The following is a 22,647-nucleotide window of genomic DNA, read 5'->3' on the forward strand; positions in this document are numbered from 1 at the left end:
TTTACTATTTTTCATATAATCATCCTTTATCTCTTGCTTATCAAGTTCATTAGACTCAGTAGATGTCTGCTGATCCAACTTTAATTCCAGAGGATATCTTTGAACATCTATTAAACTATTTTTTTTTTTAAGATTGACACCTGAGCTAACAACTGTGGCCAATCTTCTTCTTCTTCTTTTTTTTTCTTCCCAAAGTCCCCTCGTATATAGTTCTATATTTTAGTTGTGGGTCCTTCTAGTTGTGGCGTGTGGGATGCCGCCTCAGCGTGACATGATGAGTGGTGCCATATCCACACCCAGGATCCAAACTGGTGAAACCCTGGGCCGCCGAAGTGGAGCATGGCAACTTAACTGCTCGGCCACGGGGCCGGCCCCCTAAAACTCTTTATATATCTGAAAATTTGGTAATGAAATGAAAGAAAGGTAGGTTGTGATAGCTGACAACAAAAAGGAAGAAGAGCGAGCCCATAATCTGAATCAGAAAGGTATTTCTGGGGCTGGTACAGTAATATCAGATAAGAGCAATCAATTGTTAGACAGCTTGCTGACTGACCAAATTTTCCTTGCAATTTAGAACTTGGAAAATATGTGACCATCTGTATCACCACCTTCCATCTTTCTCAAATATATTTTTCATAGTTTTCTGTTTTCTTCTAGCTTCATTATCATTTTGAATAATTGCTTATAATCATTCACTTATGCATAGTTTTCTAAGTCCTATTCAGTATATTGTAAAAACTTTGTGTGTAATATCAATTAATTTATAGGATGATCTCAGTTAAGCCAAATTGCTAGTTCAGTCACTTAGTCATTGTTAATATTTCACCAAATTTGTTTCATGATCACGAATTTCTCCCTTAATCCCACATAATTTTCTTATGATTATGTGCCATTTGTCATTAGAGTAAAAGATTATATGTAATTCATTGCCATGGTGGGGGGGAACCAAAATAAAACCCAATTTACTATGGATTCTTATTCACTTAGTGAATAATTGTTGAACGCATAAATGAAAGCTTCTGCCCTTAAGGGGTTTATAATCTGATTGGAAATGAGATAAACCATAAAGAGCTGGAAAATTTAATGAGACAAGAAAATAATTATGTAATAGTACCAATTAAATAAGATTCATTGCCTACTGTATTTACCAGAGTGCCTGGTATATATTAAGTACTCCAAAGTGCTTATTTTCTTGCCTTCTGACTGAACGTTAATGTACCTGCCATGAAGTGGTAAAACAGTATTTACGTGTTTTTTTCTTTAATAGAAAAGTAATAAGTACTCTTGGGCTTCAGAGAAGGGAGGGATTACTGTGAGCTGAGTAGGCTAAAAGTTGGACATTGGTAGAATTTGAAAATGAAGGGCATTTTAGGGGAGGTAATGGGGAGACGAGATGAACAGAAGCCAAGGCGTGGGCCTGGAGGAGTTCACGCCCCGTCTCAAGACTAACAGATTGTCCACCTCAGTTGTAGCACAGGATGTGTGAGAAGGGATTGTGGAAGACAAAGCTGAAAAGACGAGTTGGGAGCAGATTGTGGATAGCCTTAAAACCAACTGGGAAAAGTTTGGGCTTTATCTACATAGCACTTTAGATTTATAGGTTCATAATTTATACATATAGCATAAATGCTTTAAGTATTAAGAGTGTTGCCCCTTGAAGACTGCTTCTTTAGAGATTATATACCTATCAAAAGATAATTTGGTTGGTTTAAAATATGTTTGGAACTCCTTTTGCAGTTTCCTAACCATAAGGAAAATCATACATTGTAGAAGGCTTGTCATTTGTAAGGGATATCTTCTGAGACCTTTGCAAATCCTTAAATTTTTAAATCCAGAGATATTTGTGTGGGATCCTTTCTTCCTCTGAATTGTATTTCCTTTGAGAAATACATACTGTTTCTTATATATACTGCTATTCTACAAGTTAATATTCTTTTCAACATTAATGAAAGTTTTACTTCATTTGATAAATAGGTTTTGCTCAGCTTGAGCACTTGCTGAGTCAGTTTAATGATTTTTTTTTTTGGTATAGAACATTTTGTGGACTTGTTCACATTTGTACGTTACAGGCTGTTACTAAATTTGCCATTCTCTTCTTTTTCTGGTTAAGAGCTGTCACTTTCTTAGTCCTTTTATTTTTCTTCACTTCCAACACCACTACTAGCAGTTTAGGTTTCTTTGGGTTCAAGGGAGACATTTTTCATAAAGAAACTCAGTTTTTTAAAAATAATATTTTTAGTGTTATTGCGTTTGAACTTTGAGATGCAAATGCTTGGTTAGGCTGGGCTCACTCATGCATTTACTCTCTGGATCTGGCCTCCAGCCTTGCCATTGTCTTAACAAAATGTCTTCCGGGTGGCTCTCAAACAGTGATAACAATGAATATTAAATCTATGAACATCAAGTCTATTATACTGCATATCCACAGAAATTCTTTTCTTGATTGATATCTTATTCTCTCACCCCTCTCTGTGTATAAATATATACATACTTTTTCTTTATTTTTTCCACCTTTATTGAGATATACTTGACATATAACATTGTGCAAGTTTTAGAGTATACAGCATATATATTACATATATATAGTTTTTTTAACTTATTTTTTATTTTTTTATTTTTTAAAGATTTTATTTTTTCTTTTTCTCTCCAAAGCTCCGTGGTACATAGTTGTATATTTTTAGTTGTGGGTCCTTCTAGTTGTGGCATGTGGGATGCCGCCTCAGCATGGCTTGATGAGCGGTGCCATATCCACGCCTGGGATTCAAACCGGCAAAACCCTAGGCCACTGAAGTAGAGCACGCGAACTTAACCACTCAGCCATGGGGCTGGCCCACTATATATATAGTTTTAACTGAACTCTTTTTTCCAGCTCTTTGCGCAAACATCAGGAACATTTGTAAAGATTTGATAGGTAGGAGGATGTGCTGTGGGAATTGGCTGGTTGGGGCCAGGGGGAACTTACATGAAGACTCAAGAAACCTATTGACATACACTTGTTTATATGCTGCCGTAAGCTGATAACGTGTTTGTAATTAATTTAGTGCTTTAAATGCGAATATGGGCAGTGGAGGGTTTCTTGTGTAGGACAATCTATACTTGTAATCATACATTTAGGGATGGATGGATTGCTTTGTGAAAGAATACACCACCATCTCTTATAGCATTTCTGACATAATGTGTCATCTAAAAGAAATTCATCTCTTTTGGAAAGGAATGTTAGATAAATAACTAAAAATAATGGCACAGAAAGTTTATTTATGAGAAAAATTTCAGGAAACTCACTCGTTTGTTAAAAGGTAAAGCTAACTATGGAGTTAATACCAGATTAAAATACAGCTTTTGAGTTGAGCATCAGTTCTGTACTTGACTCCAGAGTTAAGTAGGCATCCCACTGTATTTTATGTTTATTTTTATATTCACCGCTTTTGCCTGTAACTGTGTTTCTGGTTGTAGTTCCATATAACATATGCTACTGGTCCACGTATTTTTTTTTTTTTAAGATTTTGTTTTTTTCCTTTTTCTCCCCAAAGCCCCCTGGTACATAGTTGTATATTCTTCGTTGTGGGTCCTTCTAGTTGTGGCATGTGGGACGCTGCCTCAGCGTGGTTTGATGAGCAGTGCCATGTCCGCGCCCAGGATTCGAACCAATGAAACACTGGGCCGCCTGCAGCGGAGCCCGCGAACTTAACCACTCGGCCAAGGGGCCAGCCCCAGTCCACATATGTTTTATTCAGCATACACATATCATCCACTGGACTGTGAGCTCTATTTTATTTGTTTTGTCTCTACTTCAGGCCTAGGGTCAATAACTGTGCTTGGTACAAAGTAGGTGCTCAGTTAATATTGTTAAATGAATAGATGTGAATGTTTGACATTTACAACTCAAATCCTCATTTATAAGGAGGCCTCACTGTCTCCTCTTAGCTTTTTTATATACATATGTGTTCTGGTCTTGTACCCTCACTAAACTAGAAGTGCATTGTGAGAAGGAACTTGGTTTTATTGTCTTTCATATATTCTCCTTTACAGCAGTTTGGACTGTGAGGGGTAGTAGGTATTCCCAAAAGACATGATTGAACTGAATGAAAAGCAGTCGATTTTATTTTCTTCTCAGGAGATTGCTAAAAATACAGTCATAAATAAGGAATTTGGAAGAGATTCAAAAAAAACTAGTGTATACTTGTCTGTCAGCTTGAGGGCCTATATAAGACTTCGTACTTCTGTGGAGTAAAGAGCTGGGGTTCTGGGACAGCTCTGTTCCTTGCTCGTTAGCAGCCTATTTGCTTTATTTTTGGCCTTCTAACTGTGTCACAGATGGTGTAGGTCAGTGATTCTCCAAGTGTTGTCCCAGAATAGTAGCATTAACATCACCTGGGTACTTGTTAGAAATGCAAATTCTCAGGCCCAGTGCCAGACCTATTGACTCAGAAACTGAGGATGGAGCTGGCCCAAGCAATCTGTTTCAACAAGTCCCCTAGGTGATTCTGATGCTAAAGTTTGATGTCACCAAGTGGTGATGGTGTCTTTAGGAGAGAGGGCTAGCTAGAGGCAATGATTGTGTGCCAGAGAAAACCAACTGGCAGCCTAGATTTAAGGGGATAATGTAATCTAAAGCTTTTTAGAGAGAATAGGTGTAGTTTATAAAAGAAGGCAGTAAGCATAAAGCAGATTATTGAAACTTGGTTGTATGATATTCCTTAGCTTAAGTAAACCGTATTATTAACTTTTACTTTTCACGTATTTCTTTTATTTGTGAGTTTGTTTGAAATTGAAATTGAAAGTGAGAACCTTATATTAGTCAAGTTTTTTTGAACTTTAGATTTTTGTAAAACTGAGTGCTCTTTTCCTCCTATAGCAGATGATCAAGAAACAACTGAAAAGTATCCAACCCAAACTAGTATTTTCTGTATTTTTGTTTTTGAATATACTTTTCAATGATTTCAGTTTTGTATTTTAACCCTGTTTAATTTTAGAGTACAAGATAGTTTAAATGGTTTCAATACGTTAAATGGTACGCTTAAAAGTTTGTTAGATATTCCTGTGTGTGCAGATAAACCTGCTTAGGTATAGCAGATTTATATTCCTTATATAGATATCCTTTTGACAAGTTAGAATTGAAAATAATACAAAATAAATTTCCCGTTTACCATGTAGATCATAAAATATACAGTTACAGTTGTTTTTATCTTTTTTATTTCCAATGGTTAGGAACTGGAAGGCCTGATTTTAGATATATAATGTAAAAAACTTATAAAGCATCATGGAAATTTTAACATTCATTTTCCTTGAAGGTAATTCCAAAGTTTTCCTTTCAAAATTTACTTGTACAGATAAATGAAAGTATGATGACTTATGATTTTTAAAAATATATAATTTGTGACACTTGAAAGCTATTTTCATACCATATCTGCTTGATCAGATTGAATTTCTTTAGTTTTTCCAATTTTTTCCTAAGATTTCAATTGCATGTCTTAATCTCACTTTTGTTCCTAGAATTTTGGAAAGTTTAGGAGAGTACACTCTGAGAACTTTGAGGTGACATTAGTGCAGACAGAGTTAAAAAGTAGTCAAATAGTAACTTAATGGTACATGGAAAAGTATGCATTTAAAGGAAGGTTTAACTCGTTTCTCTCCCTCCCAACCACCCAGTTACTTTGTCTGGAGACATTTACACTAATTACATGCTTGTAAATCATTCCAGACATGTTACCTACACATAGAAGCATAATGATATATTTACCTTTTTTTTTTTTTTTAAGAAAACCAGTGGTTGCAAACTACATGTATTGTTCGGTGTCTTGCTTTTTTTCATTTAATCTATCTTGGATATCATTCAATATGAATATATTTAGAACTGGCTTCTTTTTAGTATCCCTTCATATAAATGTATCCCACTTTCCTTCTCCTCTTTCTTTTCTCCTTTCTTCTGTCCCTTCTGTCTCTCCTTGTCCCCCTCCTTTTTAATTAAATAACCCAATTCAGACAACAGTATCCTGCCATGTTAGGAGAATCTTTACCTGGCATTTAATCTTTATTTTGAAAAGGTAAGGATTTATATACCAGTTGCTACGTTTTAGATTCAGGTTGTTTTTACAAAACAAATTAGATTCCTTCTGTAAGAACGTATGTTCTAAGACCTTTTGTTTCTAACTAAGTAAAGTTTTCCAGAGGGGAAAAAAATTGAGATTGATTCTTTCTTCCTCTGTTCTTATAAGTCTTAGTTCAGGACCTAATTTTCTTCCAATTATGTTCATAATTTATTTAACCAGTTCCCTGTAGATGGACATTTGGATTGTCCATACATTCTTATCTGTATTTTTTCAGTATATCATTTCACACATCTGTAAATACATTTGAAGGATAAGAATCTAGAATTAGAATTGCTGGGTAAAGGGTGTATGTATTTACAAAGTTGATAGATATTGTCCCGTAGTGATGAAAATGATTTATACTACCAAAGCTAGCATACAAATGCCTTTTTCCCAACATATTATATTTTAAATTATTGACCTTTATTATTTATTAGTCTGGCGGAAAAGGGGAAATCTGATTATAATTTTAATTGGCATTTCTCTCTCCTGTGAGATTGAGCATCTTTTTAATATATTTGAGTCTTTTGTATTTCCTCTCTATCAACGTGTCCTTTGAATGTTTTTCTATTGAGTTCTTGTTTTTTTTCTTGTTAATTTGTAAGTCCTCTTAATATACTGAGAAAAGCAAACTCTCGTGATTTGTGATATGACTGCTTGTCCTGTTTTTGTTTTGACATATGTCAAAAAAGAAATGTCCTATTTCTCATAGTTTTTCAGTAACTTTTTTATTGCTGTATGTAAACATTTTGCTTTTTGAGGTGAAATTTATTAGTCTTTTATGGCTTTGGGTTTTGTCATATTCTCAGAAAGGCATGCCAAACCCTGAGATTATTAAAACGAAATCAAATCCTACCTTTTCTTCTAATATTTTTGTGCTTCCTTTAAAATTTTTTTATCCATTTGGCATTTGTTTTGATGTGAGAAATATTTTCCAGATGGCTGCCCATCAACATTTATTGAATAATCTACATTTTCCCCAATGATGTGCAGTGTCACCTTTAGCTTATACTAAATTCCTCTGTGGATTTGGGTTTGTTTTTGAATTGTATCTACCATAGCTCCGTCTGTTCATGCATCAGTACCACTTTTTAAATGACTATGGAATGATAATGTTTGAAAATTTTTTAGGACTTTTAAATAATTTGTTCTTGCTTGTTTTTCCATGTGTACTTTAGAATCATGCATCATGTGTTTAAAAAACACCATGTTGGTAATTTAGTTGGGCTTGCATAATTTTAAAGATTAATTTAGGGAGAAATAAAATCATTGTAATGTGGAGTCTTTTTTTTTTTTTTTTAGATTTTTTAAAATTTTTCCTTTTTCTCCCCAAAGCACCCTGGTACACAGTTGTGTATTTTTAGTTGTGGGTCCTTCTAGTTGTGGCATGTGGGATGCTGCCTCAGCATGACTTGCTGAGCGGTGCCACGTCCACGTCAAGGATCCAAACCGGTGAAACCCTGGGACACCAAAGCGGAGTGCGGGAACTTAACCACTCAGCCACAGGGCCAGCCCCTGGAGTCTTCTTTTTTAAGAACATGGTTTTACTTCTCATTTGTTCAAGTCATTTTTTTTTGTGCTCCTTAGTAGCATTTAAAATCTTCTTTGCATAGGTCTTATTTTTCTCTTGTAAAGTTTTTTCTAATTGTATTTTCATTTTGTTATTATTATATATGGAATTGTTTTCTTTCATTATATTATCTGATTGTTTTTATAGAAGCCCATGGTTTTCAGTTTAGTTGTTTTTTTTTTTTAAGATTGGCACCTGAGCTAACTATTGTTGCCAATCTTTTTTTTTTTTTTTTCTGTTTTTTCTCCCCAGTCCCTCCAGTACATAGTTATATATCTTAGTTGCAGGTCCTTCTAGTTGTGGCATGTGGGACGCTGCGTCAACGTGGCCTGACGAGTGGTGCCATGTCCACGCCCAGGATCCGAACCGGCAAAACCCTGGACCGCCGCAACAGAGCGTGCAAACTTAACCACTCAGCGACGGGGCCAGTCCCCCAATTTACTATTTTAATATGCAGCTACTTTACTAAAATTCCTCTATTGTTTGTAATAGTTTATAGTCTATTTTCTTGGATTTTCCAGGTATCCACTCATATCATTTGCAGATAATAATAATTTTATTTCTTCTTTCCTAGTTTTAAAGTTATTTCTTTCTTGACTATTGACATTGGCCACCATCTCCAGAACAGTGTTAAATATTTGTGCTGAAAAATGGGCATCCTTGTTTTGTTCCTGATTGTCAGTGTTTCCAGAGTTTCTCCTTTACACATAATGCTGGCTTTGAATTGAATTGTTTGTATCTTATATTAAGGAAGTTGGTATAGTGTTTGTTTCAAAATAAAAAAATATTTTAAAAAAATCTTATATTGGCAGAAAAGCTGCAAGGGCAGTACAGAGAAGTTTTTTCCTGAACCATTTGAGGGCAAGTTGCCAGCCAACCTGATGGCCCATTGCCTCCCACCAAATACTTGAATGTTTATTTCCTATAAACAAGTACTATCCTATATAACTACATATAGCCATCAAAATCAGCAAATTAACACTGATGTTTTACTAACATCTAATCCCCATTCATGTTTCACCAATTGTCCCAGTAATGTCCTTTTATAGCCAAATCCAGTCCAGAATCATGCATTACATTTGGTTTTCATGTCTTTTTACTCTCCTTCAAGAGACTAAAGACTGAAACAGTCTTTCTTTGACTTTTATGAACTGACACTTTTGGAGATTATAAGAAAGTTAATGTACATGTTCCTCAACTTGAATTTGCCTGATGTTTCCTTATCATGGATTTCAGGCTATGCATCTTTGGCAGAAATGTCACAGAGGTATTCTGTGATCACCAAGGAATATCACAGATATTTCTATTACTCCTTTCTGTTTGCCTTTCCCAGGCACCTCCATCTTCTTTGTAATCTTTCTGTTTTATCGGTTCTGGTTCTTTTATTTTCATTAAATATTTAACTAATCCAATTGTGAATTGATAGGAGGATGGGGAAGCAGGTGTACTGGGAACATAATGAGTAGTTGGTGGGTTGGTGAATCAGTAACAGTAAAGACTTTGGAGTATTATAGTCTGAAGGTGCAGAATCATTCAGGATCAATGATGGTGGCAGAAATAAAAAAACTAGCCAAAGGGTATAGAGAGGAACCAATTGATAATTGATGATATTATTACTTTGGTTTATGTGATTATACTGATTAGATTGTTATTTTTAGTAAAGCCTTTCTGAAGAGTGTATAGAATTCTATGCCAAAGCATTATTTGGCCTAATAAGTTGGGTCGTCATATCCTTTGCACAAGACTTTCGTTTTTGTCGTCTTTAAATGCATGTATTATTATTCTGCTTATATAAAATAACGATCTCATTATAGAATATATAATTTCAAAAGATTTTATGATCAAGTGTAGATATCATAGATACTTGATGTCTTTTCCTCTGTGAATACAATTGAATTGTTTTTATGTTGTGTTTAATTGTTTCAATAAGATAAAAATTATCTTTCTTTTAATTGCAACCTAAGTCTTAAGAGTTCATTGAAATGAAAACAAAAAACATAACAGTACCTACATCTTGAAAGTCTTAAGAAACTCGGTGAGTTGGATGTTCATCATTGTACTAAAAAAATAGAAATGAGCATCATTCAAACTAAGTAGAAATAAGTTTAAGGGCTCACTCACTAAACCTTACTTAGTTGGACAATCCACAGTTTCTTAGGGATATGATAAGGTCATTAAATGTAAATTCTTGCTTACCTAAGTGGAAAGCACTGTGGAAATATAAATAATGCTGTTATCTAGGTTAGTGTAGTAGAAATCGGAGGGGAAAGCGTGTGAGAATAGTGAAAATCGGTATCGTTGCGGGCCCTTGAATAGACCTCCTGCCCTATTCTTAGTGGTGTTATGAGTTACTTTTACCAAATTAGTGTTTGCAACATAGTTTGAATTCTTGGACGATAATGTCTTTCTAATTATTCTAGAGAGCTGTTTTTTCCTAGCCCCTCTGTTTACTAAAGACAAGAATATTACCATTTGTTTCATTAAAAAGTAGGGGTCGTGTTCTTTGTAATTCTTTGGAGAGGGCAGGAAACTAAGAAGGGCCATTGTCTCTGACTTTCCTTTTTCTAGCTTTTGCTTTCTTTTGTTCTGCGTGTCAATCTCCTAATATGGGATGGGGTAAAAGGTGGGAATTCTGAAAAGGCAGCTATTTATTGTTTGTAGAGGAGGTCCAGGTTAAAGTCTTTCAAGACGAGGAATCCATCATAAAAATAAATAAATGGTGAAGCTCTGAGTACTCTTCTTTTGCGTGGGTATTGTAAGAACTCTTGATTTCACTTCCCTCCCTTCCCCATCTTTGCTTTGTGAAAGAAAAACCCTCTCAATGCCTTCAAAGGCAATCACTTGAGCAAACTTTACTGTACTCTTTGCATATGTCTGCATTTATATTGGTTGTTTTATTTTTTGAGGAAGATTAGCCCTGAGCTAACATCTGCCACCAATCCTCCTCTTTTCGCTGAGGAAGGCTGGCCCTGAGCTAACATCCGTGCCCATCTTCCTCCACTTTACATGTGGGACGCCTACCACAGAATGGCTTGTCAAGCAGCGCCTTGTCCACACCCGGGATCCGAAGCTGTGAACCCCAGGCCACCGAAGCGGAACATGTGCGCTTAACCACTGTGCCACCGGGCCAGTCCCTCTACTGGTTGTTTTAGACTGTAGACTCTTAGAGGACATGGACTGCGCAGTTTAACATCCCTAGTCTGAAATGCATGTGGATGTCCTTTAAAAAAAAAAAATTGTGAAGCTTTCTTTTTCCCTTGCAGTCAGTGCCTTTCTGTATACTTACATACTTTGTGACAGATATGTGAAGGAAATATTTTTACATCTAATTGTTCTATCTTCCAAAGGTTCTTTCTTAAACTAAGTTTAAAAAAATTTATTTGGTCTAAACTGATTTTCGTCTTTCTTTTGCCTTGTCAGGCCCAGATTGCCTTCCTTCAGGGGGAAAGGAAAGGTCAAGAAAATTTGAAGAAGGATCTTGTGAGGAGGATCAAAATGCTGGAGTATGCTCTTAAACAGGAAAGGTAATTTCAGTAAAATAGGTGATAGTGTTCTCTTGAATGTTGGAATAATTTTTCTGTCATTCCTAAAACAAATCCAAATTTAATGCTGTATACTTTTGAATTTAGGAAATATCTGTAATAAACATTTACAAATCGTTGTCATGTGTTAATTATATTATGAATGTTTAATAATGATTAGTAAAGTGATTTAAAAAAATTTAGCAACGTTTGTTTCCCGTGCCTTGTCCTTGCATAAGAAACTTCTGTGCTCCCTGAACTATCAATATCCATTTGTTTATGGAATTGAAATAGTTTTTGGGTTGCAAAAGAAATTTCTCTAATGCTCACTGCCTCTTTTATCATCTAGTGTCAATCAATTCGATGTATTTTCTTTGGGGAAAAACTGCTGTGGCAGGCTATGTTGCAAATCTTTTTGTAGACTGTTTTGGTATTTTGTTACTTTGCTATCAGCTATTCATACCTCTCTAGAAGTAAATCTTACCTTTCTATTTTGCTTCTGTCTAAGATACTCAAGTAACTACACTTGAGTCACAAGTAAAGGACAATAGTTCAGAGATGAGAGTTTTGGAAGTTTTCATATGAATTAGGTTTATTTACTTTAACAGATGGTCTTCAGATTTTTTTTGTCAGGAATGTGAGGCAGTTCTTTGTTTTAGGTAATTGAGTAGTTGATAGGTGATACTAAAATTCTCTGTTTTGCTTCCTTTTTGATCGCATGCTTTTCTCATCTTTTTGAAGTTGATGAATGGGCTGTTTGCAAGACTACTGTAAAATAATATTTAGCAGACGATATTCATGAATATCAGGAAATAGATAAAACTTTATTAAGACTTGTATTCACTTTCATGTGGGATCTTTAAATGACACAAGGGATTGAAAACAAGTTGACCTCTCAGTGAAAAATAGGTGGTTCTTTTCATTCCTTGAGAGATTGATTGAAAGCTGTATTGGGGAGATGGGAGAAAAATCACTTTTAAAGTATGTGACTTGGGAATTACATGAGACTTTGAGCAATCTGTGTTATAGGCATAATCAAACAGAGAGAGTAATAACATTAATAATGGCAACTATGTATTAACTGCTGTGTACTTGGCCCTGAGGCTTAAAAACTAAATAACTTGGGGTAGAGTTGCAGAGTTATAGTAGAGCTGTGGTTCACATCCCTTGGGTCTGTCTGATTCTGAAGCCTGTACTCTTTACCAGTACATCTTATTATCTTGTAAGACAGAAGAATTAAAATATACAAATAGTAAAGTAACCAAGGATATTGTGTGTGTGTGTGCGTGCATGTGTGCGTGCATGTGTGTATCCCTTCTCATTTAACATATTTATTCTATCCATCCAACGTAAGCACTCTGCTGGAGCTAAGTGTACACATAGGACCTTGTCCTTGAGGGCTTAGAGTAGCAGGAGACAGTGCAGTGCGGTATGATAGGTGCCGTGAGAAGTCTTTACAGGGAGCAGTGGGATCACAAAGAAGGGAGTGGTTATTTGGATCTGGAAGGTGGAAGTAGAAAGGAGGGTGTAATTAGAGGAGATGAGACTTGAACAGCATTGTAAAAATAAGGTGTTTGCCAGATAGGCAGGGTTCAGAAAATAGACAGGATATGTTTGACATGAAACAAAGCAGTTTGATGTGTTCAGAAATTTGTAATCACTGTGTATGGAGGGTAGGACGTTAGTTTTGATTTGATAAGTGATAATGGTAGAGGTGGGCAAGAGCCAGATCATGGAGAGCCTAACTAAGGAGTTCAAACTTGTCTTACATATAATAGAGAATATTGAAAGTTTAAAAAAATTTTTTATTCTAAAATAATCTCAGACTAACCAAAGTTGCAAAACTATATACCCTTTACCCAGATTCACCAGTTGATGTTTTGCTGTATTTACTTTTATCATACTCGTTCTCTATAGCATATTGTTTTCTTCCTGAATCATTTGCCGCTTAGTTGCAGACATTATACCCCTTCACTCCTAAATACCTCAGTGTTTATCTTCTAAGAGCAAGGACATTCCCTTATATAATTAGAGCTCATTATCGAGTTAAAGAAATTTAATGTTGATACAGTTCTATTGTCTAATATAGCCCAATGATGATCTCTATAGCAGTTTTTTCCCAGCAAATCTCCCAATTATGATCTTTATAGTATTTTTTTTCCTGGTCCACTATCTAGTCTAGGAATACATATTGCATTTAATTGTCACACAGTTGAAAGGTTTTATGCATGGAGTAGTGTGAAATAGATTTTAGAAAGACCACACTGACTTCAATATGGGGGATGGCTTGAAAAGATCTGTTAATAGAGGCATCAGCTGTGAAACATTTTAAATAGAAAGAATTTATAAAATTTGGATATGATTGGGTATAGGGGATGAAAAAGAAAGATAACTCAAGAACGATTCCCAGGTTTCTGACTTGAGTAAGAGTTTTGGAAGTTAGTAATGAATTAAAGAAGAGTTGAAAAGCAGGTATATGGGACTCATGACTAGAGATGTATGCCTGGGAATCATGAATATTGTGTTTAAAGTTATAGGAGTAATTGAAACAAGCAGAACAAGTATTGTGGGAAGAGGAGAGAGACTAGCAGGAGCCATAGGAAATGGAGATGTTTGAAGAAAAGGCAGAGGAAGAAGAGCCAACAAAGGAATATTGGAGAAGGAAGGAGGGAGCAGTGTATTGGAAACAAGCTAAAGAAGGTGGGAGTTTGACTATTGCAGATGCCAAACAGACTCCGAGTAAGTTGTATACTGAAAATAGTCACTTGGATTTGCCGGTTGGGAGCTTGCTGGTATTCTTGCCAGACAGCTTCAGTGAGGTAGCAGGAACATAAACCAGATCACAGGGGATTGAAGAGTGAGAAGGATAGATAAAGTGGAGACAGATATAGTCACTTATTTTTTCAAGTAGTTTGACTTTGGAGAACAGAAGAGATAAAGAATTGGCTGGGTCTAGGGAAGATTTCTTTTTTGCTAATAAGATTCTCCTGGAAAACAGTCCCTGATTTTGTATGTTTTGAAGTTCATGAAATGATTTAAGATTATTCCTGATGTAATGGCACTATTGAAGTGTAATAAATTACGGAATAAAAAAGCATTTCTTTGTGGATTAGAACTCTTAAACATATCACTCTGGAATTATTTTTCTAATGCCTTAATGCCAGGAATTTTAAAAAAATTTCAGAGCTCTGGAATATTTCAATTCTTTTGATTCTGAAATTCTTTCTTTTTTTTTTTAAATTGGCCCTGAGCTAACGTCTGTTGCCAAACTTTTTTTCTTCTTCTTCTTCTCCCCAGTGCTCCCCGGTGCGTAATTGTACGTTCTAGTTGTGGATCCTCTAGTTCTGCTGTGCGTGGCTTGATGAGCGGTGCTAGGTCCGTGCCCAGGATCCGAACTGGTGAAACCCTGGCTGCTGAAGCAGAGCACGTGAACTTAACCACTCAGCCACAGGGCCGGCCCCTGAAGTTATTTTTCTAATGCCTTAAGCCAATTTAAGAAAATTTTTTGTTGAGGAAAATTTGAAACATAAACTTAGAGAGACTAATATCTTTTATATACATCTCCAAGACTTCGTCAGTCTTGCTTCATCTTGACCTATTTTAGAGCGGATTCCAGATGTCTTGTCATTTAACTTGTAAACACCTACGTAAGGATCATGATTTTGAATTGCTGTTACAGATTTTCTAGGTAGTCCCACGTAAGAAGATCCAAAATTAAGTAAAACTGAATCTTTAACATTACAGAAGGATTAATCACCTAGCAATGGATTTATCAAAGCATTTAAAGTGTGATAAAATTTACAAAATGAGCAAATTTACATGTAATTTTTCAAGAATGCACAATGTGTAATCTAAGATTTATTCAGGAGCTTCTATACTCAAGAACCTGAAATACTATATAAAATACAATTCTGAAACATTTATTTTTCCCCATTTCTCTTTTATCTGTACCACTGTAAAACTCCAGCTGTCCTCCTGCCTCTAGTATCTCCATGTTCTAATTCGTCCTGCGCCTCCATAGTAGTCCATAGTATTCATTTTCTAAACCACAGGTGTTATGTCCCTGCTTGAAAATATCTAGCTAATTTCAAAGTTCTTCTTATTAAAACCTTTTACATCCAAGAACTTTTCTAGCCTACACACACACACTTAGCTGTTTTTTGACCCACTGTGTATTTTTTTCCCACCTTTAAGATGTTCCTTTTGAGAGAAATACCCTCTTCATCATTCCATGTGTCTGATTGGAAAACTCCTGGTTTTTTGAGGTTTAGCTAAAATCTATTGCTACCTTCTTTTTGCTAGCCCTGTTTGACACCACATTTGACGGAATTAGATAATTCCTTATCTGAATTCCTATAACATTTGATATAACTCATAGCTCTCATCACGGTATGCTGTAGTTATTTACATTTCTCTCTCTCAGGCATCTCCTTGCCTCCACCCTTAACTGACTACAAGCTGCAGGTTATTCTCAGCAGCTGGTGTAGTATTTGGCATGTCATAAGAATTCAATAACAGTTCATTGGATTTAATCATATTTTTAGCATCACCATTTAAAATGTGATTGGTATGCTATGTTATATTCCTAGTGCATTATATATAATAATAGAGTTTGAAACAAGGCTATAATGAGACTTCTTTAATGTATTATAATATTTATATCATTTTTATGCTGTTTTATCCAGTAAAGGCCAACTGGGAGGCCTAGCTATGTATTAAACATAGAGTTCTTAGACATGAGATCTTTTATTTAATTTGCAGTCAGATTTAGACAGAAAAAGATTAGGGAATAAGAGGATTGGTAACACAGTGAGATGAAGTGTTAAAACAATGGGAAACAATATGAGTGAGAAGGTATTTTAGCATATTGACTTCGAAAGCAATGTTACCAAGTTGAGAAAGGTTCTGTGAGTAAATTATTTTTCAGTGAATTTGACAATTCAGTAGGGAGCCTGTAGTTTAAAGGAACACAGCTTGTGGTAAACACAGCAATTCTTCATTTGTTTTGTCTTTGTCTAATTTTTAATGAAATGTTAGTTCATAGAGTGCTGTTATTTTTGTTACATATATTATATAGAATATTTTCTATTCCCTTTTTTGTAAGCTCTGTTGCAGTTTTTCCTAAGACCGCTAGAATGCACTGTAGTGCAGTATTTTGTTTGAAAATGTTTTTCTTTGTATATACATATATAATAAATATATATACAACAAAAACATATAAATTAATTTCATAAAATTTTATTGCTACTTTTATTCTGTCCTCAGGCTAGTTACTTTGAATTGTTGTTTTGACTTCTAAGAGGTATTGTTACTTTATCTCATGGTAGATGAAGTATGTTTCTGAAAAATATGAAGATTGACAATTACATTAAGAACCTTGTTTGCTTTCTGGTAACTCTAAGTCAAGTTAATGGCTATAAATCTTACCTTCTAATAATCAACATTATTATAAATACATTGAAATAGACCAGGAAACGTTTAGTTTGGTGATGAAATCTTTGTGATTAAGAGAAGCATTGGGAGTAGAGAAAAAGATGTTCTAGATAATTTGGAACAAAAATATGTACTAAAAGTTTTTTTTAAAAAATAGAAATATACCCATATGGTTAATTAACCAAATAACACAAAATTGTCTCCCTTGTGAATCAGTTCACTGATTTCCCTTCCCAAAGGAAATCTTATTAACTGATGTCGTATGTATCATGTATGCTTCCAGAAATATTCTATGCATATGAAATATATATAACACGTGTGTGTGTGTGTGTATATATATATATATAAACACATATGTACATTGTATTTTGTACCTTGTTTTTTTACTTAAGCTTAGCGACCAATCCATATTAGCACATAAATATTCTTTTTTCTTTTTAGTGGGTATGTATTATTACAAAACATTTCATATAGGTGCAAAACATATAAAGACTAATACAAAGAATACTCGTGTACCTACCACCTGCCTTAAGGAATAGAATATCAGCTATCTATAATTTTCATAGTTTTCTTAAGATTCCCCTCTATATAAAATGTTAATTTTTCTGTTGCATCTGCATAATTAATGCCAAATAATGTGAAGAATTCCAGTACTTTATGCATTTGAGCAAATAATTTTCATTTCGTTTATAGTTTTCTTGAAATATAAAAACTTTATTGTAAGTGCTCAGTTTTTTATAAAGAAAAAATAACTTTCAAATTTGGCTGCGTTACTCTTTCATTCCTTTTTTATTACTTTATTACTTTGGTTTTTAAAATTATTATTATTGTTGTTATTATCCCTTATTACATCAAATATTTGTTATAAATGGCCTCAATATTTCAGGGAAGCAAACAAGTCAAAATTAAGTAAGTATCGCCATTTTTAGTTAACCTTTCAAGTTTTTACCTTATCTGGATTATTTTTCTGGTCTCAGATGGTTAAATCTGAGATGGTTAAATCAGTTTAACCAGAAATAATAACATTCATTTAGCTTTTAAAAGGAGATAGACAAGAATTTCTGTTCACACTTCTTCCTGAGTTCTTCCTGAAAAGGCAAAGGATACTTTGACTGTTAAAAAAATTATTCATTCCTACTAGAATGTCTTTGGATGATTTGGGCTGGTTCCCCCTTCCTCCCTTGGATTGTTCACTGTAATGCATACTTGGCAAATTGTAAAGCTTGACAAAGCACAGAGTATTATAGATGACTTTTCTGTATAAAAACTCAATTTTGAGAAAGGTTAGTCTTTTACAAGTTTATTTCACAATCCAAACTTATCTACTGGGGCTGGCCCGGTGGCGCAGCGGTTAAGTTCGCATGTTCTGCTTCTTGGCGGCCCGGGGTTCGCCGGTTTGTGATCCCGGGTGCGGACATGGCACCGCTTGGCAAAAGCCATGTTGTGGTAGGTGTCCCACATATAAAGTGGAGGAAGATAGGCATGGATGTTAGCTCAGGGCCGGTCTTGCTCAGCAAAAAGAAGAGGATTGGCAGTAGTTAGCTCAGGGCTAATCTTCCTAAAAACAAACAACCAAAACCAAAACAAACAAACAAACAAACTTATCTACTGCTTTTGATAGTAGAATTGTACTCTGATAATCATCAAGAAGATTTGAATACTACATGAACTAGAATGTTTTATGGTTCATTTGTAATTACAGAAAGATTTATGATTCCCAGTGTTACTTCTTTATTTGTTATAATGGCACTTGGTGGTATAACAACAACAAAATAATAATGGCAAGCGCTTTTTGTATTACACTGTGGAAGGCTATGAGCCTTTGAAAGTTAGCCAGGACTACTGCATACTGATGACTACTCCTATTACATATCTTAAAGTTCATTTAAATATGTTTTAAGACTGTTTGTATTTTCTCATTTCTTTGTTAGAGCCAAATACCACAAGTTGAAATATGGGACAGAATTGAATCAGGGAGATATGAAGCCTCCAAGCTATGATTCTGGTAAGCTAATTTTAAAGGAAGTTTAAGTGAATGAAAAGTTAATACTAGTAGGTTGTAGCAACACTATTTATAACTATTAATTTCTAATTATTGGCATATTAATTGTTTTTCTGAGCTACTTGTCTTTTGGCACTAGCCGTTTAGTGTCATTTAGATCATTTTCCACCACCTTCCTTCCTTTTCCCTCTTCCCCGTTTAGTTCCCCATTTTCTGCTTATGTTCTCCACTTACTGGAAGGATCAGAATTCATGGGGTAACGTGCACCAACATAGCCGTGTCTTGCTGGGTCTCCCCAGTATTAATGGGAACTTTGAGATGTGCAGTACAAAGTACATCCTGCCCTTGAAATCCTGAGAGAGAGAATAGGAACTTGGAGGTGAGAGATTTCTTCTTCAAGTACAGGGGTCTTCCTCATCCCTTGACCCTAACCCCTCAGCTTCAGGTGTAAAATTATTTTGGATTTTCCTATTCACAGGAGGTTCTGTAACCAGAATATCTTTTAACAGCTGAAACATTTATTATCTTTTCGTGTTATTTCTCCTTTTTCCTTCTCCTGCCTTCCTCTTCACCCCACCAAACAATACAAAAATAGTGCTTGTAAAGATATTAAGGAATACAGATACAACTGACTTATTAGGAGGTGTAAGGGAACAGTAGGAAAAGTTGTTCAAAAGTTATTGCCGTGTTTCAGATGACTGTGTTTTTGACATAATTTCAGATTAAATTCCTGGATCAAATATCTGAAAATAACAACTGTTGTTTATGTCACTTACTGAAATACCTGTCTGTACTGAGGCCCTATGTATATTAACTTTAACTCTTAAAATCGTTCATTCAATAAAGATAATATTATTCTCATTTTATCTGTATGAAATTTAAACTCAAAGAAGTGAAAAAGCTTGCCCAAGGTCACACAACTGTTAAGTGATGGGAATACGAGTCTGAACTCAAGTCTGTCTGACTCCAAAATTCATATTTTTCCCATTTTACCACACTGCTTCTATATTTGACAATGTATGAAAGAACTTTACAAAGTAAATTCTGAATGTGCTACCATTTTTATAGTTCAGTTCAGTATAATAATTTTATTAACACATTTCCACAGCTGAATATTGAATCCTTGAGACTTCGAGCAATAACAGTTGATCACTGGAATATTCTTTTTCCTTTTTGTTTTGTATTATTTTTTATTTTGGTGTCTCTTCTTTTGACTTGAGAGGTACTTAAATTAAAAAAATTGTTTTTTTTTTTTAAATCTAGGCTATTCGTTAAAGACTATCTTAGAAATATGTTGTCTGAGTCAAAGGAGTGATTTTTTTTTTTATTACTTTTTCTCCCCAAAACCCCCCAGTACATAGTTGCATATTTTAGCTGTGGGTCCTTCTAGTTGTGGCATGTGGGATACCGCCTCAACGTGGCATGATGAGCGGTGCCATGTCTGTGCCCAAGCAGACTGCCGAAGCAGAGCACGCGAACTTAACCACTTGGCTGCGAGGCCGGCCCCCAAAGGAGTGATTTTAATCAGTACTTTTACGTAGAAAAGTTTGTTTCCTAATGTTTGGATATCAATTTAGGAGTTCAAAGGCCTGGTTGGAATATATACAAACTGTTTATAAGTAAACAATGTGGCTCAGTAGAAAAAGTTTGGGCTTTGAAATCAGATGTTTGACTCTGTCCTGACACTTTAAATACCTGTGATAATACTTAATCTCTCTGAAGTTGCTCCGTTCCTTACCTATAAAATGGGAAAAATTCTGGAAATAATTCCTAACTCCAAGGTTTATTTTCTTAGTATACAGTACCTAGTTAGTACCTAACATCATTCTATCGATCATTCAAACTACCCATTCATCTGACAAATATAAAATATGTAGTGCTTGTCATACCCCGCACCAAATTCTGTGAATAAGATAACAGTGCCCTCTTGGATTTTTACAGGGAAGATAAGGAAAAGGTGGATTACGGTAAAATGACCTGTGTAATGGGGAAGTGTAATAGGTGTTATGGAGCATAGTAGCAGGGGAACCAAATCTAATCTTAAGTGGTCAACGAAGGCTTCTTAACTGGAAGTGATGTTTAAAGTTGACATCTGAAGGACAAGTAAAAAGTAGCCAGGGTGAGTGGACTGACTAAATTTTTGTTGCATGAGAGGTGGCAGAGGCAGAGTACTGGTGGTAAAGTCTCTGAGGTAGGAGTATGGTACATTTGAGAAACGAAATAACTGGATAGTAGTGGTAGGGAGGGAAGGAGTGTTTGTAGATAGAGCTAGGGAGTTAGTGGGGGGTGGAGGGAGGAGGGAATGGCAAAATATGATATAAAGGTCTTGTAAAATATATTAAGGAGTTCACATTCTATCCTAGTAGTTATGAGAAGGCATTTGAAAGATCTTAATTAGGTCTCTTGTGATTGGATGTGCTCTTAGATCACACTGACTGGTGTGGAAGATGGGTTAGAAAGGAGCAGAGTTGGAGAGGGGGAGACTGGTTAGAGGACTCTTACAGCCACCTGGGCAGAGGAGGAAGGCTACCGTGACAAGGGTGCTGGTAGTGGAGTTGAGGGGAAGCGGGTTTGTTCAGGAATTATGTAGGAAGTAAAATCTGCAGAGATTAGTTCTTGTTTGGGTGTAGGGGATGAAAAAAAAGGGAGAATCAAAGATGACTCTCATACTTTTAGTAAAAAACCGCACCAGAAGTAAGTTTAAGAAATGGTGGTTTCACTTTTTGGATTTATAAGATGGCTGGTAGACAGTTGGGCGTATGGGTTTGATATGTAGATTTGAGAGACATCAGCATATAATACTGCTGGTGCTCAAAGCCCTTGGAGTGGAACAGCTCACCCAGGGACCTTATGCAGAATGGGAGAGGACCTAAAATGGAGCCCTGAGGAATGACAACGTTTAAAAAACTGTTAGAAGAATAGAAACCTGAAAAGAAAACTGATAAGGATTATCTTAATGGTAGGAGGAAACCAAGAGAAGAAGGATTTTCTAGAAGGTAGGACCCTTCAGTCCTATTGATTGATACCCAGAGGGCTGAAGAGTGACTCTAAGATTTAGTGACAAACAGGTCACTGAGAACTTTATCGTGAGCAGTTTTAGGAGAGAGGTGATACATGGATGTGAGTGGAAAATGAAGACTAAGTGCAGTCAACTTTCAGGAAGCTTAGGTTGTGAAGGTGAAGGAGAAGGATTAGAGGGCCGTAGCTGAAAGGACACATGGGTCAAGGAAGTGTGGATGTGTGTGTGTGAGATTGTGTGTGTGATGTGTTCTTAGAGGAGGAGCAAATACAAGGGAGAGAGCAGAGATGCTCAAAATAGGAAGGTATCAGAAGAAGTGATAGGGATTGGCTTCTAAACATAGCTAGAGAATGGCAGGAGGAGCATGTCTTTTATTGTTACCAATAGAGAATATAGGAAGTTAGGTGATGGGCTTCAGTTTGGTGGTGGGTATTTAATATGAGATCGCTTTATGTATGAGACGGGTTTATCTGCTTAGAGGGCCTCAGGTTTAAGAAAGTAGAGAAGGTTTAAAATAATGAACGGGAGGACTAGGAAATAGTAGGATTGAGAAAAGCTGAGGGTCCACTTGAGGTGTGTGATCATGAGTTTATATAGAAGACAAGAAAATTGAGAGCGCTAGCAAAGAATGGTTGAAGTGATAGACCATGAACTAAAACTAGACAGAGAAGGAAGTGAACACAAAAAGAGACTAATGGCTAAAAGTAAGGGGATAGGCTATGGTGTAGAGCAGGTGAGCAAACTTTTCCTATAAAGGGCCAGATAATAATGTTTGGGCTTTGTAGGCCACATGTTGTCTCTTGCAGCTACTCAACTCAGCCCTCATAACATGAAAGCAGCCATAATACATAAATGAATGAGTGTGGCAGGCTGGACTTGACCTGCAGGCTGTAATTTGCCAGCCCCTGATTTAAGGTCCCAGTTAAATCAAAGAACTAGGGAACTGGAAGTATTGAGCCGGAAGGATATGCTCAGAGAGTGAGTTTGCGTCTGTGACAGTTCTTCATAATGAC

At 35.7% G+C, this 22,647-nt stretch overlaps 1 protein-coding gene across 2 annotated transcripts in view; it reads left to right on the top strand.

The window, feature by feature from the left end:
* Positions 1 to 22,647, top strand: part of STRN (striatin) — a 101,447-nt gene that overhangs the window by 25,433 nt on the left and 53,367 nt on the right. For both annotated transcript variants that reach the window (XM_046661222.1, XM_046661223.1), the window contains exons 2-3: positions 11,080 to 11,183; positions 18,545 to 18,618. In XM_046661222.1, the coding sequence (XP_046517178.1) occupies positions 11,080 to 11,183; positions 18,545 to 18,618 (178 nt within the window). The remainder of the gene's footprint in view (positions 1 to 11,079; positions 11,184 to 18,544; positions 18,619 to 22,647) is intronic.

Source organism: Equus quagga, chromosome 5 (genome assembly GCF_021613505.1).
Source record: "Equus quagga isolate Etosha38 chromosome 5, UCLA_HA_Equagga_1.0, whole genome shotgun sequence".
NCBI classification, from domain to species: Eukaryota; Metazoa; Chordata; class Mammalia; order Perissodactyla; family Equidae; genus Equus; species Equus quagga.